The sequence below is a fragment of the Pezoporus occidentalis genome, unplaced genomic scaffold, assembly GCF_034315485.1.
Source record: "Pezoporus occidentalis ecotype Australia unplaced genomic scaffold, CSIRO_AGI_Poc_V1 ctg161, whole genome shotgun sequence".
Taxonomy (NCBI): domain Eukaryota; kingdom Metazoa; phylum Chordata; class Aves; order Psittaciformes; family Psittacidae; genus Pezoporus; species Pezoporus occidentalis.
In genome coordinates this window covers 171,636-199,289 of record NW_026913437.1, presented here as the reverse complement: position 1 = coordinate 199,289, position 27,654 = coordinate 171,636, and the positions used below count along the sequence as shown (strand labels likewise).

The window sequence follows — 27,654 nt, the reverse complement described above, 5'->3', positions numbered from 1 at the left end:
CTGCTCGGACGGGGACAACCCCCGTGAGGGCCGGGCACCCGCCATGGCGTGGGGGCCGTCCCCGCGCCGCTGCAGGCCGCGGCCATGTTGAGGGCGGGGAGCGCGGTGGGCGCGGAGGCGGCGCCGGGGGCCGCTGCGGGGCGCGGTGCCTCCCGCTCCTCGTCGCCCGCCGCCGCCGTCGCCGCTCCTCCTCGCCGCCTGCAGCCGCCGCCTCCGGCGGCCGCCCCGCTCCATGGCGACCCCCAGCCCCTGCATCGTGGTGAGTGCGGCGGCCGCGGCCTCCCTCCCCCTGCTCCTCCGCGGGAAGCCGGCCCGCTGCACCGGGGCTCCGCATGAGCGGTGCCCGCAGCACTGCCGCTGCAGGGTCCCGCCTGCTCCCCTAAACCTGGCCATCCCCGAGGCAGCGCGGCCCGGCCGGCGCGTCCCTCAGCGGCGGGAGCCGCGGCCCCGCCGAGTCACCTTGAGGGGATCCCGGCGCCGGGCCCGCGGCTCCCTCCCGAGGCTCTTTCCCTCTCCCGAGCGGGGCCGGGGCCGCCGCTGGGGCCGGGTGGAGGGGAGCAGCGAGGGCACGGCGGCGGGAGCCGGCTCAGCGCCTCGGCGGTGAAGGTGAAGGAACTTCCCGGCAGGTCGGGTCGGAGCGCGGCGCGGCTCAACTTCCTATTCCTGTTGCTCTCCGCAGCGCGCTGGGAGGGAGCCGGGCTGCCCGTGGCTCCCTTAGGGGCTGGCGTTTGGGTGCGTGCCCGCGGGGAGAGCGTTTTCGTTGCGTTATTGCTGCGGTTCTTGGGGGTTGTTTGGGTGTTTGACAAAGCCGGTGCCGAGTGCTCATGAAATACGTGTGGTGCCCGATGGCTGAGGGCTGTGCATCCCTGCCGGCAGTGACAGACCTGCGGGAAGGGCCCGTTCCTTGCCGAATGCAGGGAGGAAAGTTTAGGAGACACGCTGGGTATAACGGTGGGTCTGGACCGCTGGGAAACGCCGTGGACTGCAGGAACCCTGGTGAGGGGCTCGGTGCTTGGGGAGCTCAGAGAGAGCCTGTTTTGGATGGGAGGGTGAAATAGACATGAAGTTCCCCGTTAGGTGATCCACAGGCCCGTGTAAACAGGTCGCCGGGCAGGTAAGTGCTTCGTTAGGCGCTGAAATGATTGTGCCCTGCAAGAGCAGCAGTAGCCAGAACGGATGCTTAAAATGCCTGCCCTAGTGAACTGCCAGTGATGAGCTTCGGCTTTCCCTGTGGGATTCTCACCTTCGTTTTACATCGACTGGCATTCGGCTGCAAAACCAGAGTGAAGCAACTGAAAAACACATTGTCATTTTCAGGTTGTAGTAGGGTTAAGGCCATTCTTGATGCTGCATTTGGTATAATGACACTCAAACACTAATTCCTTGTCCTAATTACTGTACGCTTGCTAATGTTGCAGGCTGTTTCCTACAGGGAATTTGCCCATGTGGAACAGGTTGCTGAAGGAGGGCTTGTATTTCAGATTCGGAAGGATCCTGAGCCTCCACAGTTTGCACATGGTGGTCTGAGGACGCTTGTTTCACAGCAGCAGGACCTGGCGTGCTCCTGAAGCTGTTTTGTGTTCTGTTGTGGAGATTCGGACAATGTCCATGTCTAAACCTCTGCGCGCTTACGTGCAGATGCAGGTTTTGTGTTACACTGGGAAAATCCAAGGTGCAGAAAGCTCCTTGGTTGTTTTTGAATGGATCATTTTTAAAGGAATCTAGCAGAACTGTAGGTTCTGTTAGGTTACGTTTTACACTGCGTTCAGTGCAGTGACAATTCCATAGGGAGGGAATTACAGTGATCCTGATGGGAGCAATGAGTTTGGTAGTTTACGAAAGCAGTTTCTCACCACAGACTTGCTGTAAGGCTTGGTAAAAATCTCACCTTGTTTCCGTTTCAGATTGGTGATGATGAGCAAGGTTACGACCTGGACTTGTTCTGCATACCTAAACATTATGCAGATGATCTGGAAAAAGTCTATATTCCTCATGGGCTCATCATGGACAGGTTGGTTTGACTTCACACAGCACACTGCTCCAGCTGATTCCCTCATGCTGGAATAAACAATCTTCCAGGGATAGTTTTTGCTGCCTGGTGCCTGTCTAAATAGATTTCATTTAGAGACCAAGAAGTCCCAGTGCTAGTAGCTGGTGTTTGGCTGGGAAGAGTTTGTACATTTGCAGTTATGCTGTTGTTTGGAAATCTGACATGAAATTTTGGGGAATATTGTGGCTTTCTTTCCAGTGTTTCTTTGATCTTTTACCTCCTTAAAACCCAGTTAGACAACGTTGTGCCGGTTCAGTCTGAAAACCACAGTCTCTTGAGTTTCCATTGGATATTATTAAGAGGAAATTATTAATCACATCACCTTAGACTTTCTCATGTCTGTGTGGTAGATAAGTAATATCCACCTTCCTCCTGCCTTCTGGGATAGACATTGGCTCCTACAGGTATCAGCCTGTCACTCCTGTGGTTGCCAGAATGTATGATGTGCTGTGGAAGACCTTCCTGGAGATCTTGTGAACGGGAATGCATCTAGATCCTGTGTGGTCCTGGTTGATTAGATACAAACCTTCTTATAATTACTGCTTTTAAATACTATAAAAGCTTTATGCTGCAAGTCCATATAAAGGAAAAAATTGGACAAAGTACATGTTATTAAGTAATGGACTTAAAGCAGTCGTAGGCTTTCTCTGGCACACAACAAATACATACTGTGCTTCTAAAAGAAATTACAGGATAAATTTAGAAACAGTGATTGCGGAGGAGCAGTGCAGTGTTCTCTTGCTCTGCTTCCTTGGTATTGTGTCTTGCAGAATGCCAGTGTCTTGCTGGCATTCTGACTTGGCAAATACACTCTGTAGTTTACAGTTTGAGGGTTTCCTTGCTCCCCAGGATAGTGAGGGCTGCTGCCCTTTGGGTTGTGTTAGCTTATGCTGCTCTTTGCATGAAGCTGAACCTGTCTCTGGAAGGAGCAAACACATCTTCATGTCACATACCCAGCGTGAAACAGCTTCAGAGCATTAAGTTTTGCCTTGGCTGAGCGTGATGTATGAAAGCAAAGGCATTTGGCAGCACTGCTGTTAGATTAACCTTGAAAAGCAGAACTTGTGTTGACCAATAATGTGTAAAAGTAACCAAAGTGGTAGGCAATTATTGCTGAGCACAACGTGTTTCCCAGTTTGCTGCTGTAAGTGAGCAGATGCAGGGTGTTGTGAGAGCTGACTCTCTCTTGGTTTTGTACAGGACGGAGAGACTGGCACGAGAAATTATGAAGGGCATGGGAGGACACCACATCGTAGCACTCTGCGTACTCAAAGGTGGCTATAAATTCTTTGCTGATTTATTAGACTACATCAAAGCACTGAACAGAAACAGTGACAAATCGATCCCCATGACTGTCGACTTCATTAGGTTGAAGAGTTATTGTGTAAGTATCTCTGCAGTGCTGTGCTGTTTCTATATGAATATGACTAACTTCAAATTACTAGCAGTCACGGTTTAATATTGTTGCTGCCAGAATGTGCTAATATTAAATAATTAAGGGAATTAAGAGTCACAAGTTAATTTACTCTTTTTCTGCTTTATTAGATAACCTGTTTTCTTTTGGACCTTTATCTCCACAGCCCAGTAAAATCATGCAGAGCACAGAGACCCTTTCCATGGTCTTTACTTGTTAAACAATTTCCTCTCCGTGCACTATTCCATCTCTAAAGCTCTCAATCTGGAATAACACAGAGATTTCTCCCACAATTACAGTTATAAAAACTTAATTCTAGGGATTTTTGTGTGGTTTAGACATCATTCATTGAACAGGAAGACTTGAAAGCTGCAAAAAACAGTTCTGCCCCAGTTCCCTATCCCACCTTTTGTTTGGCTCAACCAAACGATGAACAAAATAAGCTGTATTTGTCCTTGAGGAAATAGTATATTCATAAATGTAGATTTATGATCGGTGGCTTGACCTTTTCAAGACTAGCCATAGGTTGCTTTGAGTTTGCATTTTTGGAGAAGGATTTGTTTTCATTCTGAGCACAAGGATTTAACTTCATGGGGAAATGGAACTTTCTGTAACCTGAGGTCATGTGTGAGTTTTATAGGAGGAAGCACGAGGTTATGTTGGGCAGGTCAAAGGAAGAAGCAAGTGTATGTCGGTACTGTGTGCTTCCTGGCTTAGCAGCAGCCTGGACTCGTGTTGAGGATGGTATTTATAGTTTGTTCCACCTGTGGCATGGAAATAATTCCATTTGTTTTGTTTCAGTTTAGTGTTGGAATGAATTGTTTTATAAGGTTCTGCTGTGAGTTCTCTCTCAGCAGCCCTGCATTCAAGTCAGTGCTGTAGTTTATTTGCTGCAGCTGTAGATGAGTGCCTGTGCCAGTAGAAAAAAACAGAGATTACTAAATTGGAAACTCAACCTCATCCTTCATTTCATTAAACTGTGCAACCAGAGAAGGAGTTATTGCTGACTTAGTTTGGACTGTCAGAGAACCTCATCGGTTCAGGACTGCTGTTGAGCTATCTGCTAACATGTCATGGTGGAGCCCAGAACTGCGTGGGGCTTTGGGCTGGTCTGTTTGCAAGCCCAGCAGCCCTGGTGCCTGAGGCATTTACACTGCTGGGCCATGCAGGGCTTCCCTGGAGACCATGCTCATGTTGGTTGAGCACGAGGCAGCGATTTAGCTATGCTCTTTAATGAGAAGGCAAGGCTGGGCAGAAAGGTTCGTTGTATCTCACCAGGCACTCCCTGTGCTTCTGCACTGTATTTAAGTTGGAAGGGAACGCTTCCAATCACTTACTTAGCTTGTTTAAAAAGGCAACATAAAGACTGCACCCTTTCACTCTCTCTACTTGCTAACGTGGAGAAATAGCTTGAAACACCTGGAGAAAACCCTCTGTTAAAAAGCAAGGCTGCCTTATTACATGCATGTTCTTTTTGCTCATACTGGTGTGAGCATGCTTTGGTTAATTTCTTTACTGCTACTGCTAGCTGCTTTCCTCTATTACTCCACTACAGTGCCTTGATATCAATAGGGGACTGAGCGGCGAAATAAGTTTTAAGGAAATTAAAAGCCTGTTTTTGTAATAGAAAAGAATAGAGGAAAAGTGGAGGAATTTAGGCAGAAAGCTGTCTAAGCAGAATGTTTTCCTTGAGGTGTTGGCTTCCGGGTTTTGAGTTCTGTCAGCCAATTCTATAAAAGAATGTTTTCTTGTCCTAGATGAGTGAGGAGCTCCTGTTACCTATTGCCTCCGCTACAGCATTTATGAGTATTTAATTTCTGTGGATTCTCTTAGGTGGTTATTAATATCCAGACATATGTCCTTTAGATTGCATAACTTGATAGACCAGGCAAAATTGTCCTAACACGAGCTGTATGTAACAGATTGACTGGGTCTTCCATCATTAATAGAGTCCAAATGCTGTATCTGCTCTGTCGTTCTTAATCTGTGCTTTACTAGATGGAAGCATCTATGTTTAATGAGGAGAAAACCATCACAAACTGCCATGGACAGTTGAAAGTGAAGCTAGCTCGTTGTTGCTGTCTTTGGATGTGGTTACTAGATCACATTGCCTGCCTTTACACACTGGATAAAAGATGTTAAAAATACCCTGGGCACATAAACAAAGCAGCTGAACTTCTGTAACGGTTCTGAAATGGGTATAATTGAGGTTCTATTCTTGTTTCAAAGTGATCATTTAATATTTACAAGCATATGTTTTTTTTTTGTATTGCATTGCAAAGTTCATACTGTTGTGCACCCAAAAATAATTCTCTCAGAATACTGACGTGAGCAAGCTGTGATTAAACTTTGCTCGGAACTCCAGCTTTTCCAGGCCCTTACAGATGAATTCTGATGATCTGGCAAGCTGTTAAGAAATGGGAAGATGGTGGTTGTGAACAGCCCCAGAGCTTGGTATCCCTGACAAACAGTCAGTTTTGTTTGTGCTGCAGGAAGAATGGCTTTTCCCCAGTCTCCTGCGTTTCAGCTTGGAAATGAGCAAACGTTGCTTATGTAGTCATGAAGGGCAGTCAAAAGACGAGGGATGTGTTGCTCTGTCACTTGGGGAAATAGGGTTTGCCAGTGGAGTACATGCTAAACTCTGGTCAGGCTGATCACAGAGGGTTCCTGAGAGATCTCGGGTAATCAAGCCTTGGAGCAAATGCCATAAGGATCCTACAGTGCCTTTTTAAAAGGTGAACTTGGAATCGCTTGAGTCAGGAGTTACAGTCTTGGTAAGCATTATTGTTTTCCCGTTGTGACAAGGGGGAGGCAGTGAAAAGAGATTCAAACATAAAACTCTGATGTGTTAAACCACAGAGCATTAAAGCTTTACCAGTCCTGACATCAGAAATAATGCACCTGAAGGTAATTGAAACACTGCTTAATCATTAAAGAAAGTTCTTTCCAGTGGAAATCTGGTTGCAGCCAGTGTCAGGAATTCTTTAACTGGTTTGTTTTATCCTTTCATTGCTCAGGAACTCAGCCCCTGCATAGGAATGCAGGTTTATGTGCTAATGCAGATTTATGTTGCTGTTAAAAGTGTAGCAATTGGTATGGTTTGCGGTGGCAAGGAGCAGGAAAGGTTTTGTTGGTTAGGTTGGTTTTCCTCTGCTCATCATCATACTTCGGCATGCCTAAGCCAAAGGTTTACAGTAACCTGCAGTTCTGTGATGTCTTGTTTGAGCATAGTGTGTTGCTTTGTAGCCAGACACATTATCAGGAACCTGATCCTGTGCATTTGTTGAGGAGTACGAGTCATCTCTGCCCATAAATTAATGGAAAACTACCTGTCATATCTGCTGTATTGTTATTTTGTAAGGAATGATGATTTTTTTACATGCTTCCATGGAAGGAGGATGAAATCCCTGTTAGCGTAGGAATAGATAAGAGAGAATCCTGTAACATAAGGCAAAGCTTAAAGAAGATAATGTTAAGATAGGGTGAACACAGGAAATGTCCTTTAGCTTTATGAGTACAGTGCTCAACTAAATCACGTTTGTGGTCGACACAGGCAGTATCTCAGGCTTTCAGTAGCAGTGCGTGTATCTGCTAGGTCAAGCAGCACCATTTGGGACGTCTTTGTTTTGGGACTTTCTCAGTGCAGTGGGGTTGCTGCTGTTCAGTTGAGTTATTGTTTGCATTGTTACAGAAGCACTGACAGTGCTTGTCAAAGTCTTTAATCTGAAATACCACCTTTTAATTTCACTTGCAGTTTCTTAGCTAGTAGATGCTTTTGGTGCCGTTTCTTGCAAGCATTAACATTCACTGGTTATGTACTTTGCAGGTTTGATATTTACTGGAATAAAAACCCCAATTACTTTAATTCTGGTAATGCTAATGCTCACCCTTTTCTTTCTTAGAATGATCAGTCAACTGGAGATATAAAAGTCATTGGTGGAGATGACCTCTCAACCTTGACTGGAAAGGTATGGCTCTTTGTTTAAATCCAAACCAAGCCACAAGAACGCACGTACCTGCATGGTTTTAAGGCTGCTCTTTTACTGTGTGAAGATAACAGAGTTAAATGAAAACTAATGAGTTTCATTTAAATATTTGCCACTGTATATAGGGGAGTGGATAAGCCCCACCACAGCTGTGAGTTTAGTCTGAACCTAACTAAACCCCATTCAGCATCAGCAAAGTTTTATGAGATTTTTCTGCAATGCCTTTAGAAGAATGCTCTTGTGGGGGTTGTTGTCTACAAACTGCCTTTAAAAGACAGCAGCTTTATTTATTTGCTGTAGTGGTGTTTCACTGAAACAGGGAGGGGAATTCATGCTGTTAAGATGTGTAATCCGCAGCCCAGGGTACCAACGGAGACTCCTGTTACAGTCAGTGAGAAGGAAATGGGAGAATGTAAACTGGGAATCTGCTGTTCTCCAGTGACTCCATGGAGATCACTGAGCCAGATATCTGGGGTTAAAGCATCGCTGCCTCCTGCTCAGTCAGAATATGTTACCTTACCCTTCTCCTTACACATGTGATGTCTAAGGCAGGTATGTCACAGTTCAACATAAAGGATGTAGGTAACAACAGACACATACATGTCTCTAGTGTGACACTCTGCTTTAGAAGAATACAAATGGTGTAGACTCTGTTTTATCTCGTTTGCATATGTTTAGAATTCTCAAAGTCTGAATAATTTAAAGACCATTTTGTGCTCAGCATGAGACATTGAGGAGAATCTCATTGCCAGCTAATGGTTATTGGAGCATCAGATTTGTTAACTACATAGAATTCACTGTTACGTGTGTAAACCAACGTAAGTGATGGTGGTACAACTATTTAAGTGCAATTAAAATTAGTAAGTTCGAGATTAATATATATAAAGAATTGTATATTCTCTAAATGTTAATGGAGTTTTCTTATTTCTCTTTTTCCTCCCACCAGAATGTTTTGATCGTAGAAGTAAGTATCATGTTCTCATGTGTGGCTGCGAAAAGAGTTCTAATTGAAGTTGTTCTTAAGCCAGAAAACCTACAGTTTCTGGTTTCAAGGCTTCTAGCTTCTGATTCCAGGCCTGAATTTTGCAAGTGGGCTCTGAATTTGCCATTATCCGTGCTTTGAATGTTCCAGTTGCATTCAGCTGCTAAATTTAGCAAGGAAAATATCCATGTAAAATTGTTCACATTTGCTTTCAGTTTTCTGGGATTCTGGCAATTCTAAACTGCCTTTTGTTGTTTAGTTTTAGAAAGTAGCCTGATCAGGTGGTGTTAAAGCATGTTATTGTTCTGTGTTTATAAAGCAGCGAGCTAGAAATTAAACTGCAAGGCTAGAAAGATGTTCCTTGAAGGAATATCCTAAAATACATGAGAAACACGTCTGAGCCCAGTGTCCCTGTGTGTAGCTTGTTTAGACAGTGGTGCCACAGAGAACAGTAATTCTCCGTGAGCATCTTGCAGTGGCTAAATTCCCATTCCTCTGTTTTGTCGTGGTGCTTTGGGTGATACCAGGTACAGTACACCTCAGTTTGGTTGCCTAGTTGCTTAATTCTTGCTCTCATACCTCTCTCTTGATGGGCAGAGTTACTTATATGGCTTTGACAGGGCTGTTCTGCAGTAAGATTGCCAATTTCAGGATAGGGAAGCAGCAGCAGTAGGCAGCAAATGTGGACGTACAGCCTAATAATGTCTTCATGCCCCAAATAATGGAAATGGCTTGTTTGTAAGCAAAGAAACAGCTATGGCAACTGCTTCAGCAGCCAAAAGGAAGGATGTTTCCTCTCGTACAATGTGGTTTTAAGGATGTTTTGTTGTTGGGGTTTTCTTTGAGAAGGTTATATTATTCCACAGGAAGCACAGTCAGTTCCAAAACTCCTACCAAAATAGTATGTATACAGCAGTCATCTCTGTGAGCACTGGTGTCCTTTAAAGTATATTTTGCTTCAGATAGGCAGATGTATTTAATTACATATCCTCTCAATTGCAGATGAATGTATGTCTTTAAAGCCCCAGACAGTTAACTAGGTTAGTTTCTCATGTCTTCAGTGAATCATTACCCCATGACTTGTCTCAGACACTGTCAAATACGAACCCTTTACAGATCACTGTTTTACCTGTCAAACAATACAAACGCACATTTATTGGGGGTTTAATATCTTATGCTCCAGAGCACCAGGCTTTCCTAGATTGCAACCCTTTAATGTGCAAAAGAAGCTGATCAAAATGGAGATTCACCTCCAGTGTACAGATAATCACATGACAAATGCCCAGTAATAAGCTCTGTTTTACAGTGTGGAAGTAGCTACATCTGTTTATTCCCCACCTTCTGTTTTTATCTGTGTATCTGTATGCCTTTAACTTCTCTTGAGTTTATAACCCTGATTGAAAGCATTACTTGTGAAAGGTGGTATGGCTGCTTTGTTTGATATTTTAATTGGGAGTCATGGGAAAACAAGCTGAAACCAGGACATTGCTGCTTCTGTGTTATCTGCCTCCTTCACTTCAAACAGCCTTGATTCCAGGCCAGGGTATGGACTGTTCCTCTAAAGACAGTGTTATTATTTCAGTCCAGATGAGGAGTCTGTTTCTGATCCTCACTTGTAAGCCATATACTCTGTTTTTCTGCCTATCTGTGCAGTGGATGGGATAAAAGCAGTGTGTGTGTGTCAAAATCCCTTTTTAGCGCGTTTGAGTGTAGACTTCAGAACTACACCCAGATATTCCCAGTGCAATTTCTCCAGCTGTTTCTTGGATCTGGGATGTAAATTGCGCTCCTTTTTCTTTCATTGCAATAATGGGTTGTTCTGCTTGTTTTCCCTTTGCTGTAACTGAGCTCAGCACAAGACTAATGTTACTCTTATCATGTTCAAATTAAACATTGTTTGTCTAATAGCTGCAAGGAGCACAAGCCATAAAATCTCCAAAAGGAGCCAAGAATGTCATAGTTCAGTAACTGCTTTCAAAGTCACAGTTATCCCCAATTAAGAACTATTGTTAATGTGTGTGATCACTTGACTGAGCATAGTTGCATAAGCACAGCGTGGTGTTACGTGTCACATATATTTGATCGCAGATAGGGTTTTGGCATATTTGGATGCTGTTGAGGATGACCAGTTTCTGTGATGGGAGCTTGAAAATGTTTCTCTGACGTGGTTACTATTCTTTCTTATGTGAGGTTTTTTTATTCTCAGGATATAATTGATACTGGTAAAACAATGAAGACATTGCTGTCTCTACTTAAGCAATACAATCCAAAGATGGTGAAGGTAGCCAGGTAAGTTTTCCATGATGATTGTTTGTGCTGTATTTCACATTAAGCAGGACACACAGTGTTTAAGAAAAAGACTGCATAATACATTTCCATGGGGGAGAAAAGGGTGGGAACACTTCTGCAGGAGTCCTATATGATATGTTCTGTTGAAGTTCAGTATATGAACTCCAAAAGCATTTCTGCTTATTATGAGAAGATATGTTTAAGGCTGGCCCTTTCCAGTCTTGCTGCTGGAGGAATTTCAGTGCTTCAGAAGGGAATAGCTTGTGTACGCCTGCTATGTGGAATCATAGAATGATTTGTGTTGGGAGGGACCTTAAAGCTCATCCAGTTCCAACCCACTGCCACAGGCAAGGACACCTTCCACTAGAGCAAGTTGGTCCAAGCCCCGTCCAGCCTGGCCTACAAAATGCCATGTCTTTCCTTATATTATGGTGAGATTTGGGGGATTTTACCACTTAAGCCCACATTAGGTTTAGAAAGATAAGGAAGAATTTGAATCTTTTGTACTTAAAAATGCCCTCTGGAGTTGGTAAAGTTATTTTCAACACACATTTAGTTCATAAGTGTGGCCCTTTACTAGAAAAGGAGGTAAAAAAATCAGTGGTTGTCACTCCCATATATGCAATATCTATTCAGACATACTTGTTTCTGCTTGTGGTGTCCCTGTGCGATAGAAACCTTTTTTAGTTTGCCTTTAATGGTAGAATTAAATTAGTTTGCACACTTAACAGCATTGTTTGTGTAGTGTGCATGGGGCAGCTGAGCTTTAGAGGTCATTCTGTGACAGTCACCCAGCCATATGCTCTTCCAGGCTTTCTGATGTACTTGGATCCATTAGTTTTGAAGCAGTTTGTAATTAAATAACTTGCAAAGAACATGAAATGTTGAGGATAAAATTAGGTTATTGACCAATGTCAACATTCTTCCTACTTCCTTTTTAAAACTGCATCTTTTGCACTACTATGCTGTGGGTGTGCATTTCACAAGAAAAGCATAGTGAGTGCTGGGGATTAGAGATAAAGCAGAGCTGTGAGTGATATCTAATCAGTTGTGTTGCCATAACAATGTCAAAGCAGTCATTAGACAAGGAGAACAGCTCTTCCTGCTGATAATCTGGAGGTGACCTGCTGAAGGTGAGGTGCTTGAGGGTTTCTCTCTGGCTGGATTAGGTGTGCCAAACTTTAAGTGTTTGTCACTGACGAGTGCCCTCACACTGCAGTGTACAGCATGAATATAAGGTAGTATGAGCAGAGTCTAGTTTCCTGTTGTTTGAACCTCTTGCAGCAATTTGGGTCTGTTCAAGACCTGAGGAGGCAAACGTGATCATTCTAGATAGTTCTGAGTGTAATGTTCTCAGTCACTTCACTTGCCTCTCTTCTCTTCCTTTTTCCCCTCCTCCTCCTTGGCAGTTAAGCAGCTGTAGCAGGGAGATGTGAATTAATGCTGATGTGATTTGGGGGTTTCTTTGCTCCAATCTGAGACCAGTTCTCATGACTAGAAGTTTTAGAACTGTTTAAAATGGAAACTGACTCTGACCCCTTGAGGGGTGACCCGGGAGAGAAGGAGCTCCGTGCTTAATGCACAAAGCTAAGATGACCTCTGTTTCTGCTCATCTATTGGCCACCTTTTCTTTTCCTCCTAAAGCTTCTGTATCTCACAGACAGACAGATGTCAGGCTTGGGGAGTCCTCTTCTGAGGGTTGGAAGTGCTCAACTGAATAAAGAACAAATCAGACTAAACTAGCAAGGCATTTCTCTCTGCTCCAGTACCCCCAGCTCTGTATCTCCATGCTTTTTACACCTCTGACTTAATTCTGGAAGGACCATCAGAATCAATTACATTTTCTTCATGGAGTTAGTAGTACTGACAGTAAAAAGCAGTTGAGGACTTACTGCACTGGTGCACTGCACTGAAGCGGCTGAACTTTTGTTTTGTAATACTGATGCCTTTGAAAAGAGCTCAGTTGCTCTGGCCAGATCCCAAGTTGTCACCTCCTTAGCTCTAAGCTAAATTGCACCTGAAGTTCCTGACACCCTTTTCACAATGACAGTCCATCCAGCTCCATATCTCCTGGCCCCTTTCTCGCAGACCTGTTAGTTACCCTTTAGGCTGTGAACCTTTTGTGCTTTGAGAAAGTTTTGCTTGTGTCCTTAGGATTTGTTGCACCTGCAAATAACAGCTTGAAATACGTGTAGTGGTGGTTTCCTTTCTGCCCACAAAGCTCCAGATTCGGCTTGCTTGTCATCAAAATGGATGTGGTTCTTTTCTGTGTTTCAGTTTTATATTGGTTTTCTTTGACAGTTTGTTGGTAAAAAGAACTCCTCGAAGCGTGGGATATCGGCCAGACTGTAAGTGACCTCTTGACAACCATTACTCATTTTTAAGCAGATGTCAATGTATTGTGTACCCTTTTGCTCTTACTTTGACAGAATTAATCTGGATTTGATCTCATGCTTTTTATTTTTCCTTCCCCTTAACTTTCTGTGACATTTTACTGTATGAAAAGCAAACTTTGGTATTTTGGTCTGAGTTACACCCTTTTCATGGGTAAATCCTCCCAGCTCGGTTGTAGTCAAATTGCTTTGGTCAGCAGAACCTGCTGGATACACCTTTGACACTTGGAAGTGATTTGAGTGCCTACACCTAGTTACCTCATGCTGTTTGGGTGTCCCCAGTGATGTAGGAGGACCACATGGGGTAGCAGGTCTGATAAAGGTTTACTGTGATAAGATGCCTAAATTGGCAGAAACCAGGTTATGTCTGGCCATCTGAATTACTCTCTTCTTATCTTCTCCTGTCTGTCCCAAGGCCATAAAGAAAGGAACAGGATCCACAGCAGACAGTGATACCAGAGTGACAGCTCCTCCTGCCTTGGGAAGGGCTTTGTGTTGTAACCCTGTTCCAGAGGCTAAATTCCTGTTAATCTGAACCACGTACTTTCACTGCGGAAGTGGAGTGAATTTAGCAGCAGAATCACATCCTCTTCCTCCTTCTTTCCCGGGTTGTAAGATACTCTGGAGCTGAAGATTTTCAGTGCCTTAAAGCTTGACTGAGGTGCTCCCCTCAGTCAAGGATGCCCCTCATTGCTGAGATCTTATTATTGGCTTAGCTGGGTTAATGGTCTGCTTCTGAGCATCTTGCAGCAGCTGCCTTATTTTGCCATCTGTACACAGAGGCAACCTGTTCAGTGCAGGACATGGGAGCTCTGAAAGAAGAGACAACAAGGCTGGGCCTCTGTGTTGTGAGGCCAAGCAGACAGTAAACATCACCTTCACGTTTCCACAAGTGCACACAGCCTTTTCTTTGACCTGTACAATTCATCTCTGTTTTCCTTATAGAGGAAAACTGTGCTGAGGAGCCTTTCAGAACAACCCAAACTACCTGTTTCTGTAACCTGCGAGTGACTCCATAGAGAGCAGAGTGCTCTTTGCTCTTTACTATTTATACCAGGGAATAAGCATCTAAGATGTGCTTTAGCAGTCATAGTATATTCCTACATGTCAGGCCATTGCCTGCAAGTTGCAAGAGCAGCCTCCATGCAGGCAGTTCCTGAAGGGTGAAGGGTTGGTTTCCCTGCAGTTACTCTGGGTTTGATACTCACATTATCCCATGCTCCCTCTCCCAGCCTTTCACAGAAAGTCCTATTGGACTTGAGCATCCTTAGTTTTGAAGGAGCTGGTGGCTGAACCTTCCTTTTCATCATGCCTGCGGGTACCTCTCGTGCACCATGCTGCTGTGTGGGAGCCAATAAATGCCTCCATTTAATTTTGCTTTAGTTGTTAAACTAAATCAGCAAAGTCAATTAGACTTTTAAAAGAGCTCAAATGTTAACTGAGGGTACTTGAGTGGAAGAAATGAAATGAGTGGGGATGCTTATATCTCTATAGCATTCCACACTGCCTCTGTTAAAAAGGTCCAGTGAACTCTAGGAAGTGCTTTTCTAACATGATGGTGCCTTATGGTCTTTTTCAGTTGTTGGCTTTGAAGTGCCAGACAAATTTGTTGTGGGATACGCCCTAGATTACAATGAATACTTCAGAGATTTGAACGTAAGTCATTTCTTCTGTATGTTTTTGTGCATTCAAAAGCGGGGAGGAGGAAGGAAGGGAACGCTCCTCACATCACCCTCCCTTCTCCCTAAATCATGCCTCTTGTGCAAACGTTCCATTGGGGATGCAGCGATGAGAGCAGATCCTGGAGCAGCACGAGAGCGTTTTGGAGCTCTTAGGAAACCAGAAGCTGTTTTGCTGCACGCAGAATTGAGGCGACACATCTCCTGTGAGCTCTGAAATAAGTCTGTGGAAGTTTGAGGTTACCCGATGTCTACAGCAAATAAGCGCATTGGTTTGGTTATGTTAGACCTTGGATGTTAAAAGGGGTTCAGCTTCAATTCTAAGTCATTAGTTCTTCATCTGGGTCTCACTCAGCAGACTTTGGGTGGGACAGTGAGGGGGAGGAGAAAAAAAGGCAATGTTGAGATTTTTAGGCAAAAAAAAGGCTCGATGTGTTCTGCATAAGCAGCATCACAAGTGGCTTTTGCACTGAAACGTGTAGCATGCTTGTGCTCCTCTCAGAAGCACGTTACTGAAAATGCATGTGAACCACTGGTCTCTTACGTGACTTTTCTGACTTTGTTTTCTTTCAGCACATCTGTGTGATCAGCGAGACGGGGAAGCAGAAGTACAAGGCATGAAAGCACAGTTGGAGTGCTGTGTGTGGCAACAGAGCTTTCACAGGTTTTGTTTACCGAGTCCCATCTTCCACAGGCTTCAACTCTGGAACACCAGCTAAACTCGTAGAATGCCCCCATTGTCCTGTGCTTACTATAATTTATTGCATGTACAATATAAGAGCTCGTCTTGTTCATTTGTATCTTAGAGATGGAAACAACTAGTGCAATTCTGCACTCCTGATTTTGATTTGCACTATGACTCTACCGACTATTGCTGCCCCTGGTTGGGTTGTGCTGTTTGTGAGCTCCAGAGTCTAACTCTTGCAGTGGTAAATTGCTTAAACCTCATCAACCCAGAACTGAAATAGTTCCAAGTACTGTAAATGTCAAACATTTTATGATAGGGAAGTCTATGAGTAATATTTTTAAAAGCTGTAATTTAAGTTTTATATTTTAATGCACAAAATGTGATTAATGGATCGTTGCACCTTTGGGTGTTAGAAAGCATGAGGAGCAGCCAGTTACAGTATCTGTACTCTCCAAGGAGCTCGCTCAGATCTCCTGGAGTTGCCTTACTGCTGTAAAGGAAAGCCTGGGTGAAAAATGTCCTTTTGGTTTCGTAGTTTTCTTCCTTTTTTAAGGAGCTGGAGTGACAAAGCAGAATGTTTAAGTTCTCATTCTAGTGGAGCTGCCTGTTTCTGTTAGAGGTTTCTTTTGTCTTTCCAAATATCCATCAGTCAGTGGAATTGCCTTTGAAATTTAAACGATTTTAATATATTTGTGGGGAAAAAAAAAGGTATTGTAATGTTTTACTTTCTAAGATCTGCAAAACAAAGTACTTTAAATAAAGGCTGTCTCTTTAAAATAAGCCCCATCCATCGATGCCCCTCATTCTGTATATTAAAGTGCTCTGACATTTTCCTCTCAGTGAGGTTTTTCCTGAGTGTTTCTGTCAGTGGAGGCAAACTCTGCATTTATCTGTGTACAGCCTTTGGGTGGTGTTGTCCTGTCTATAAGAGAGATGATAAAAGTGCTGGGGGAAAACACTGAAACACTTGCATGTTCCGTAACCAGACTGGATGTCAGAGATGGTTTAAGCACTGTCCTTTAGAGTGGAGATTATATGGTCATGAAACACACACACACACACATGTAAAAAATCCAAATACAACCATTTCCTAAGTCCCTGTGGCAGGGGGTTGGAACTGGATGAGCTTAAATGTCCCTTTCAACCCACACCAGGCTGGGATTCCGTGATTTGGGTTTGTTTCATTAACACCTCTGTGCTCAGTTTCAGTTCTCAGTGTGGCAGCCCATCTTCCACTGTATGCTCAGATTTAGCACTCCTCAGTGCTCAGTACACAATGAAGGTTTGGCCAGCTTGTTCTGAAGGCTTTTTTTTCTGTGGTTTTGAAGTTTGAGTCATGTTTCTGTACTTTGACTGTTGTCCATCCATGGTGTGCTCCATTACGTCTGTAGTAGTTAGCAGCAGCCCTAAAATACTGGTCTTGGTTAAGATGCTGACACAAATGCTGTGATTTGGGAAAGGGCAGGGAGGTTGAATGAGTCAGAACAAGGGGTTTATCTCCCATACCAGAGCTGGAGTGGGGAAATCACAGTGCTTCAGGGGGTGGGAACTGCAGGGACATGTGGGGTAGTCACAAAGGTTTGGGAAGATGCTGTTGAGCTGCACTGAGCCCAGCTCTGCCTCCTGACACCCCTCGCCTGGAGCAGATGGAGCAGGTTCAGGTTTAGAAACACCAGCCTTATTGAACGTTCCCACATTCCAAACACCGGGGAACAGGCACTTGGGTTTGGTTGTGTTTCTTCATGGAGGTGTTTGCCCAATGAAGTTCATCAGCCCAGAGGGATTCCTCCTTCAAAGGTGTTTGTTGAAAATGGTTCAGAGAAGAAGGTAACCGCTCTCCAGCCTCGCTGGACCAGCTCGAACACTGCAGCCATTCACAGCACCCACACGAAGGGGAAGTCTCACTTGACCAAAGCTGAAAATGCAGTTGGTACTTTTATTGAGACATTTTGGGTAAAAGGCTGGGGTTTTAGTCACAACTTTGCAAGTTAAATGCCAACTTTCTGCAAGCCAGACGTGTATTGTTCAAGCATTATGAAAGCACAGAGAAGATCTTGTATTTGAACATTGATGTGGCATTTGAATTTCATTCTAGCTCCGTGTTTTATGAATCACAAATGCACGCTGGAAAAATGGAATTGGCTATTTGTAGGCACTGCTGCGCTGTCTCGCCCTCCGACATCTGCCTGCCTTGTACTACAGATGGGTGGCTCTGCTTTGTGGTGTCTCACTGCTCAGAACCAAAGTGCTCCAGGCAGAGCTGGGAGATGGGCTGAGAAGTCTTCATGTGAACAGAGCTGGCACTTTGCTTGTGGTGGGGTGAATCCCAGTTGGAAAAGCGAGGGAAATGGGGGTCTTCAAGCTGCCCTGTGGGTGTATATCCTGAGTGATTCCATATTGGTGCTTCAGTGTGTGTAATGCTCTCCTGTCCAGGATGATCCAGCACAGAGGAGCTAGCACTGCTTCGAGGGAGCTGGATGCTCATGATACACACATGTTGCCTGTGGTGTCTGCTGCCTTTAGTTCCCATTCAGGTTCCACCTCACAAGATCAGATCTTGACTGTCTGCAAGTACTTGGGCAAGCAAATGAGACATCACAGCAGCTGGGCTTCTTTTTTGCAGTATTGAAGGACTTTGATGTATTGAATTTCACGAGCAGATGTTGTTTGATGACTGTTCTGATGGGGAAATTGCCCTGCAGAGTTGCCAGTGCCCAGCAAGGTCACAGTGACTGCAGCCACCATAGGGAAGAGGGCTGGAAAAATGCAAAGCTTCAGCACCATGGAAGAACCAGCAGTGAGGATCCTCATCCCAAGAGCTGCTGGGACAAGGATCGTGCCAGTGCCAGCCAGGTAGTGAAAGGCTGGGGGAGCATGGACCTGCCTCGGTGCATGGATCATTCCCACACCTTCCTGCTGCCAAGGGGATCCTGGAGCTGCTGTCACCAAGCACTGATGGGGCTGAGCAATGTCTTTTTCCATTCACTTCCACAGGAGGCTCTGGAGCTGCTGTGCCGGGGGGGTCCCCAGCCAAGTCAACACCATCCTCTGGCTGGGGACCATTACTCAGGTCACCTCCAGTGTGGGGCTCTGGGCTTGGGCACTTGCTCTCTGAAGGAGCAGAGATGTCGACAGGGCAGTGAGGAGCAGTGCTGGCATCTCTCTGCCTGCGGTGATCTCCTCATTTGTACCTCGTGGGTCATTCCCAGGTACGGACACGAGGACCCCGCTGGAGCAGCAGCTCTTTGACAAAGCGTTTTGCCAATACAAGAACAGTTTCCACCAGCTGCAGAAGGAGGTAAAGCCACTGGATGGACCTGTTGTATGTGTGTGCCTTCAGGGTTCGCCTCCAGCATCGCCCTTGCAGATTGCTTCTGGTTTGCTCACGAGAGATTCCAGCTAAGACTGTCTGAATGCACTGAATGCTATTACACACTTAAGAAGATCCAGTTCGGCTGCAACCGATTTCCACTGATGGGAGGGAAGACCAAGAGGCTGCTGCAGGAGGTGGAGGAGGCTGAAGAGGAGGTGCTCAGTTATTCCCCACTTGCGACTTTGGGGCAGGAAAGGGCGACTCCGCTCCCAGCACTCCCACTCATCCCAGGTTTCTGCCACGTGCCCGTCCTCACCATCCCATTAAAGCACTTTTGGGCTCATCGGTGTTCAGGGGAGCTCACTGGGGCAGGCTCAGGCTGACAGTTGGCCTTTGTGCTGGATGTAACACATTCCCCCGGGCCCTTCCCAGACATTTTAAGCTCTTTTTTCGCCTTTTGGGAAGAGGAGGAAGCAGAAGGAACAAAGCAATAAACTCTCTCTGGTTTACAGACCCTTGGCAGCCCCGCGTTCTGCCACACTGGAACATAACAGCAGAGCAGCAGAACCGGCGCCAGGCTCCAGAGCAGCCCCGTGGCGGCGGTGACGGGAGTGGACTCCCCTGCCCTGAGTGCCAGAGGGACTTGGATTGAACTTCACCTTTACAACCAGCTTCCACCCCAGCCATGGGCTTTGTTTAAACACCGACCTGCCCAAACCCTCCCAGATCAGAAACTCGGGAGCTTGGCTTGAGGGCGGTGCTGGAATTGTCAGGAGGAATCACAAATCCCCGCGTGTTTTCTGACTTCAGGGCGTTCAACAGCACTCGGGGCAGGACCTGCCATAGAAAGAGCCATTGCAGCCAGCCGGAGCATCCAGTGGGACCGAGCTCCTCCACCACAGCTGTGACACCACCAGAGCGCAGCAGCCCCGCTGCAGTTTGAGGTCCCCCCATCGTTATTCCCCTTCTTCTCATTGACGATACTTTCACTGTTCTTCCTGTTCCCAGCACTACATTATCCTTTAGGCGTTGCTCTTGTCAGTAGTAGTATTCCATTGTCATCAGTAGTGCTAGGATTCCAGTAGACATCAGCAGGCAGTAGTTCCATTGTTAAACCTTAGATACCATTATCGTTACTAGTATTAGGTTGCCCTCCAGTTATTATTATTCCCTAGTACATTATTGATGACTATTGGCATTATCAGCACTGTGCCACTGTACTTCACCCATTAAACTGCTCCTCTTGGGCTTCCTGTTCTTCCCATTCTCATGGGGGACAGGGGCTGAGCGAGAGGCAGGGCCTGGCAGTGGCACCGACACTGAATTCCCCTACCCCTGCAGCCATGCCTTGCACCATTCCCTGTTTCCATCCTGTCCCTGAGCACCAAAACCAGTGTCCCGGTGCTCCCTAGGGCAAAAATCCCCCCCCAGGACAATCTCTTTCCGGGGGGGGGAATCCGGGATGCGCTCACACTGGTCAAAGTTGGGCAAAACCCCTCCTGTGAAGCAATGAAGCACAGTCCCAGCTGCCCCCAGAAGGGTTCTCATTTGTCTTTAGGGGGTTCCCAATTACCTCCAGTATTCTCCAAGGACTCAGGGGGCTCCCAGTTACTCCCATTTGCCCCCATGGTCTCTCAAGGGGCTCCCAGTTACCCTCAGAAAGGCTCTCATTACCTGTAAGGGGTTCCCAGTTACACCCAGAGGCTCTCCATGGTTTCCCATTGCTCCCAGTTGCCCCACAAAGGTCCTGGGTTGCCCTCAGGGGTTCCCAATATCCCCCAGGGCCTCCCTCGGTGCCTCCACAAGGCTCTGGGATGCTCCCCATCACCCCCAGGGGCTCCCCAGTGGTCCCAGCCCTCTCCAGGGGATCTCAGAGGGCTCAGATCCCACCCTCCCAGTGCTCCCAGTGCCCACCAGGCCAGGCTGCACAGGGGCATTGCACACAAGGGGGTGACCGTGGCACTGATGGAGAGCAGCTGCTGCCATGGGGCTGCTCGGGCTTGCAGTGCTGGCCCCGCATCCCCCCCGGCTCCACCAGTGCCCCCATGGCACAAGGATCAGCGCAGGGCTCTGCACTGCCCTGGGCAGCCTGTTCCAATGCCTGAGCACCCTCTGGGGCAGGAATTGTTCCTCAGCTCCATCTAAACCTGCCCTGGTGCAGCTTGAGGCCGGTTCCTCTTGTCCCATCCCTTGTTCCTTGGGAGCAGAGCCCAGCCCCTCCTGGCTCCATCCTCCTGTCAGGCAGTTGTAGGGAGCCATCAGGTCCCCCCTGAGCCTTCTCTTCTCCACACTGAACCCCCCAGGTCCCTCAGCCGTTCCCCATCACACTTGGGCTCCAGGCCCTGCACCAGCTCCGCTGCCCTGCTCTAGCCCCACTCCAGCACCTCAGATGGGACAAGCTCAGGTGGTGCTGCTGATGCAGCCCCACGGCAGTGCTCAGCCCCACACTGCATCCAGCCCTGCCTGGGGAAGAGGCTGCACCCTTGCAATGAGCCTCTGGGCTCCACAGAGTAACCTTAGGACTTACCAAGGAGGCTTTGAAACCCTCAACACCATGGGGCTGGAATGCAGAACTGAAATCCTGGCTCCTAAAAGGTGGCTGTAGGTACTAAAAGGCAGGCTTGGAGCCTGAAAATGAGGACTTTTTTGGCCCTGGAAATGGGGATTTACACCTAAAAATGGGTCTTTGGGTGGTCAAAACGAGGCTTTAGACTTGAAGAAAACCAGGCTTTGAATCCTCCATGAGTAGTCTGTATCCTAAAAAGAGGGTTTGGAGCATCAAAAGGAGTCTTTCAACCCCAGAATCAGAGCTTTGGACCCTAAAAACGAGGCTTTGGGACATTCAAGAGACCCCTCAGACGCTCCAGGCCCTCCAAACTCTTCCCATCACAGCGCCCAGCATCACCCATTGCCTCCACAGGCACCCCCCAGCTCCCTCCCCACAGCTGCAGAAGAGCCAAACCCCCCCCCACCTGCTGGGCTATGGGGCAGCCACCAGCACAGGGGTGCGGGGTGCACCCCTCTCCCCACGAACAACACGGAGCCCGCGGTGGTTCCTGCCTCCGCAGTGATTTATTGGGGTGGGAGCCCAGAGCCCCCCCCCACGGCACAGCAGCAGAGCCCGGCTCCTGCAGCAGGGACCGATTTCCAGCCTCACTAAAGCAGCAATGCAATACTGGAGAGCAGCAGGCAATCCCCAACTCCAGTATTTCCGTGCTGCTAGAGCACTGCTGACAGCTGTCCATCGCCACGGCCCCCAAACCCCCAAACCTTTCTCCCCCCCCCCAAAACCACAGGGCAAGAGTACCTGGGCTGATCCTTTGCTGGGGAAAGCAAGAGGTGAGGCACCGGCTGAAGGCACCCTCCCAACGTTGGTTGTGCTCACGCTGGAGGACAAAAAGGAGCCTTGAGTCCTCCCTGCCTGCGGGGCCAGCCCCGCTGAGACACGCACGGCCACCCGAGCTCATAGGGAATGTATTTGGAGCTGCAGAGGGTGCGCACAGACACAAGCACCAAGAGAGCTGATCTACACGTACCTGTTCAACCCAACTAAAGAGATACATGGGAACGTGTTAGCTCCCACCTCTATGATAACCAGAAGCTCACTTTCTTGTCTTATCCTTGAGGTAATGAGGCAGCCCAGAATGGTCTGTATCTCCTTGTCCCTACAAACCATGATGTGCTGCTACATCTCCTCAAAGCCCACTGAATGTTGACATTCCAAATGGTATTTTGGATTTACATATACATATATATATGTGTGTGTGTATGTATTTTGAAACCATGATATAAGGCACTGAAGAACACTCTACAATGAAGACATTGAACGTGCATGCATTACCACCACAGGACTTTGGTTTTTCTTCACGGGTGCTGTCAGAAAGTCTGTAACTAGAAGAGAACAAGCAGTTACACAGGTCAAACGGTGTCAGAAACAAAGCCAGCAATTAACTGTCCCCCCCCCGTCACCCCTTAAGCATCCTTAATATGTGGGTCCATCCAGCAGATCTGCTGCTTTTGCTGCTGTAAGGAGCCTGGTCCTTCCAAATGCTCTATGGGGAAACGTTACCTTATGCTTTCCTCTTAGGGCCTGCTGAACATCAAGGATGTTTCCAGAAGTCCCAGCGTTAACATGTCAGATAAATCAATCCAGGTTCCAACAGTTCAAACCTGTTCGGTTTGCCTGAAAATATTCACATTCTTTTTCTGAGAAATGGAAGAAATAAAACCCCTTTTTTTAAAAGAAAAAAAAGACCAATTATGCTCATTTAGTGTCTGAATGAATAAACCCAACGTGACTGGATACTAAAGACACCCCGGAGCTCCATCACCTCCTCTGCCTGTACCAGTGACCTCCAGCGTGGGGCAGAGCAGAGGCTACCGGAGGCGCTTGGCTGCGCAGGAGCCATGCAGGCAGCCTGGCATCTCCTGTGCTTCCTTTCCCCTTTGCGGGACAACTTCCTTCACTTCATTCCCTTCAGCAGCAGCATCACAAGAAGCCCTGGACAATGCCAGAGATGACACCGCCGGTTCTAAGGCCGGTGCTGTCCCCTCGCACTGAGCACGCTGCGGGTCGGTCCCTGCCTCTGCACCAAACTCCAACACAGGGATTCCAAACTCTCCTGACCCAAATCCCTGCAGATCTTAAATCCAGCGTTTGCTACATAACCCCCAGCAGTTTTTCACCACTTCAGCATCCTCAATACCGAGAGCACCGGCTCCAACTCCCAGCAAACAACCACAGAACCAACGAGTACCCAGAGAAAGTTAAAGCTAAAGCTAAAACCTGAAACCAAACAACCCCCATGTAATTACCATGGGTATTTCTGTAACGTTTTACTTGACTCTACCTGTGCATTTCTTTCATCTCTTCCAGTGACCCAAAAAGAAAGCCATCGTGAACAACCAGTCTCAGCTCTGGAATCCATTCTGTGTTTGAGGTTCATGTTTTAATTGATGGGTTTATATGTATATATAAAAATCCCCTATCTTTATCGTAGTTTGAGACGGGAGCAAGCAGGACTTTGCAAAGTGAGGGCTCAATACACCTCCATCGGCCTATTCTCTAGTGCAAAAGGAAAATCAATGTTCACACCCGTATGCAGACAGGCTGAGAAAGTTGGGGCTGTTCAGCCTGGAGAAGAGAAGCTGCATGGAGACCTCAGAGCAGCTTCCAGTATCTGAAGGGGGCCTGTAGGAATGCTGGGGAGGGACTCTTCATTAGGGACTGTAGTGACAGGACAAGGGGTAACGGGTTAAAACTTAAACAGGGGAAGTTTAGATTGGATATAAGAAGGAAATTCTTTCCTGTTAGGGTGAGGCACTGGAATGAGTTGCCCAGGGGGGTTGTGAATGCTCCATCCCTGGCAGTGGTCAAGGCCAGGTTGGACAGAGCCTTGGGTGCCATGGTTTAGTGTGTGGTGTCCCTGCCCATGGCAGGGGGGTTGGAACTGGATGATCTTAAGGTCCTTTCCAACCCTGACTATTCTATGACTCTATTGGACAAGTGGAAATCTGGGATGGGCAGTGAAACACGTATCTGAGATACGCATGTGTGTGCTTAGGACATGAGAGCATAATTATGTTCAGTGCTAGAAAGTTCTGTGTTTGAATCATCCCATCTGACACTGCAGCTCCTTCCAAATCCCTCTGGATTCTCAATGTGAAATCGGGAAGACAGCAGCTGAACAGAGTGCTCTGAGCTCATCTCGACCTCTCCGAGGAGTTCCCAGCAGTGCCCCAGGAATGTTTCACAGGAACCTGTCTTTATTTATCCAGAGGGATGCTCCTGCATTTCAGAGCAGGTTGGACACGTGAACTTACCTTCCCAACTCACCTGGGGATGCTGGCACATCGGCTCCTCCTGCACTGGCCCTCCCTGGACACAAGGCAATCGCTGACTCAACAAGAACTAGAAAGCAACACAGAGAAGGGTTTATGAGGTGCAGCATCCCCTCCCGGGGCACACGCAGACCACAAAGACTCAGATGGGCACAAATAGTATTAAAATTAGGGGGAAAAAAAAACCACAAATAATCAAGTTTTCACCTCTGGAGAGGGCAGACTACGAAGCAGCACTTACAAAGCAGTGCTTAAGAGCAACTGCAGCCCTCCTCTCCCTCTGCTCCCCATTCCTGCAGCTGGGGCCACACGCAGCACTGCCACCAGGAGCGTGACTTGGGGCAGTGGTACCCAAGGCACAATGGTCACCAAACCATAACCCAGCGAGGAGGAACAGCACAGGTCCCACCAGCCAAAACCAGTGGCAGCTCTGGCGGTGAGTGGGAAGCTGCTAGGCACAAGGACAGCCAGCATCAAGCCCACCTCCCCTCCTGAAGGGGTTTAAACCAGCAGCAGTAGAACAACCTATTGGTCTTACAGAAACATCTTATGGATGTGCTAAGCAGTGCCTGGGACAAGCAGGTGAGACGCAGAGAGGCTATTCAGGGCTTGGGGTTTCGTGGTGGCACTGCTGGGTGCTCAGCCACTCGCTGCCAGGGGGAGGCAGCACCCAAGGAGCACCCCGCCAGCCATGAACAGGGGTGTCCTGCCATGCTGGTAGCCCCAAACATGAAGAGAGCTGCCCCAAAAGCTCCCCCTCAATGTAAAAGCACGGCGCCAGCTCCCCTGCTGCCCCCAGCTCCGGTGTAACACCAGCTATTTCTAGGAATCGAGACTCCTACCTGTCATCCGCACAAGCCAACCACCTCCAGAGGTTTAATTAAATCCCCCGAAGAACTGGGGAACTGGAACATGCAGAAACCCATTTCTGCAGCTCACAAAACAATGCGGCTTCGGCTTGCCAAAGTATATTGGGCAATTAAGTAACCCCCCCCTTCCCACCCCAAGCCCAAAGCCATGCTAAGAACTAAACCAAAGTCACCCTGAAAGAGGGGGGTCCCTTAAAACCGGGGCTCTCCTCACTGCCACTGGCACCAGAAATGGGAAGAAAAGGGGGAAAAAGAAGTGTGAGAGAGAGCGCCATGGGAAAGGGAAGGAAATAAAGACAGGAGCCAGTGAGAGGGCCGATTTGCATACAGAGCTTTCACTTACTTAGCAGGGCTAAGCCCAGAGACAAGTAAATACGAGGTATTTCCTCTATGCATAAAGCACAAGAAACAAGTCTGCTATCGGGCAGTCTGCACGCAGCAGACGCACACGGGCAAACCCTGCAGTCATTGTTCTCATTTGAAAGGATAAAAATCAAACAAAACAGCATTTCCTATTTTGAAAAAAAAAAAAAAAAAAAAGCCTAAAAATAAAGCATCCCCGTTACGGCTGAAGGTCCCAGCTGGACATCAGGGACACAGAATTATGGGGCTAAAACAAGCAGCACCAGTGGAACCCTTCGTGTGTGCCCGGGGCTGCGAAACCCCACCACGTCCATCCCTGCCCCATCGGAGCAGTGAAACCAACCCAAAAGTCACGTATCCAGCTTCCCAGATGTGGCCAGCAGCCGGAACCAGCCCCGACGCTCCATCCACCACCCCCCAAACGCTTCCAGCACGAAAGGCAGCGGGAGGAGAAGCGAGTGCCGCGGAGCACGGGCGGCCGGACGCAGTTCACTTGCATCCCCTCGGAGCACCCAAATCCCACCCTCGCTGAGTTTTAGACCTCACCCTGGGGGCAAGAAACGCACAAAACGGGTTTTCTTCCCCGTTTCCCGGTCAGAGCTGTGGCAGAGCGGGCGATTGCTCACGTTCCACATGAAACCCACGCTCTCCTCACCAACGCCGGAGCAGCAGCACCCCACACGGCTCCCAGCGCTATCCCAGCTCAACCCAGCACACCTTCCACCCGTTAAACCCCTGTGCACCGAGGTGGGGCCGGAGCCCCGAAACCGAAGGGCAGCTCCAAAGGGTGGATTCAAACAACGCACGGCATCAATTCGTTAACTTGGATCCCTTTGAAACTCAACCCCGAAGCGGCTCCTGCCAGCGCCGTCGGAGCTATCGCGACGGGAGTGCCTGGTGCTCAACAGGCCTGGGGAAAAGGCTGGAACTTACAGTACTCCAGGAAAACCAGTACAATCCACAGGGAAAACTCCGGGATCCACAGTTTTTTCTCACCACAGCTGAGGAGAGGAAAAGCAGGATGCTCCTTGTTACTTCCAGTTGGGTTTTTGCACTGTCATCTCATCCAGTTTTAAACAACAAGGGGCAAATCTGGAAGCCCGATTTCCTACAAAGAAGAAGGGGGGAAAAAAAAACACCCAGAAAATAGGAATATATTTTTTTGGTCAGATGAGCAATAATTCAAACCATAACAAGCACACAGTAATGACATTTATTCTATGAAATCTACTCGGGTCCCTTTGCCTGCAGCAAACTCCCCTCTTGCATTTCATCAGCGGTTATTGCATTAGCAGCTCCCTTCTAGAGCTTCCCTCCCCAAAGGGGGATAACTCAAGCTCCTGATGGTGGCTTCTTTGGGTGCCTGCACTGCAGAAGAGGATGAAACTTGGCAGAAGGACCCTCACCTACACCCGCCTGCAGCGCCCGGGCACAACTGATCCCTGGGGTTTATTGTTGGAGGGAGAAATTCCCGCTTTCACCTTGGAAAACCCATCTGGACGCAAGGAAAAAACTGTCCTTATAAACCTGACACAGAGATGGGAGGGGGGAAGTTGTATTTAGGGTACATTAAGAAAGGGAAAACCCTCCCAGAGCCGCACTTGGACGTCGCCTTTGCCAGGATATTCAAATTTCCTGTACAAAGCAAGTCACCAGTACGGGAGGGGGGAGAGGGAAAAACAGCAGAAACTGGGTGCGAGTTGGTACCTTTTTAATGTATTTTAATTATTTCCACCCATTTTTTTGCTTTATTTTCGGTTATACTACTATTTGTTAACGCATAAAAC

General features: G+C 47.4%; 1 protein-coding gene across 1 annotated transcript; it reads left to right on the top strand.

Annotated features, from left to right (window-relative positions):
* Positions 1-98: 98 nt before the first annotated feature.
* On the top strand, positions 99-16,261 carry HPRT1 (hypoxanthine phosphoribosyltransferase 1). Its single transcript, XM_062612778.1, has 9 exons — positions 99-259; positions 1,905-2,011; positions 3,251-3,434; positions 7,367-7,432; positions 8,397-8,414; positions 10,639-10,721; positions 13,023-13,069; positions 14,694-14,770; positions 15,367-16,261. Exons 1-9 carry the CDS (start codon positions 233-235, stop codon positions 15,412-15,414), a joined length of 657 nt encoding a protein of 218 aa, XP_062468762.1. The 5' UTR covers positions 99-232; the 3' UTR covers positions 15,415-16,261.
* The last annotated feature ends 11,393 nt before the right edge of the window (positions 16,262-27,654 follow it).

Bases quoted from the DNA above. Each gene is read 5' to 3' on its own strand.
- HPRT1 (XM_062612778.1), top strand. From the start codon at position 233: ATGGCGACCCCCAGCCCCTGCATCGTG. The intron at 260-1,904 runs GTGAGTGCGGCG...TTTCCGTTTCAG, and splicing joins CCCCCAGCCCCTGCATCGTG to ATTGGTGATGATGAGCAAGG. The intron at 14,771-15,366 runs GTAAGTCATTTC...GTTTTCTTTCAG, and splicing joins AATACTTCAGAGATTTGAAC to CACATCTGTGTGATCAGCGA.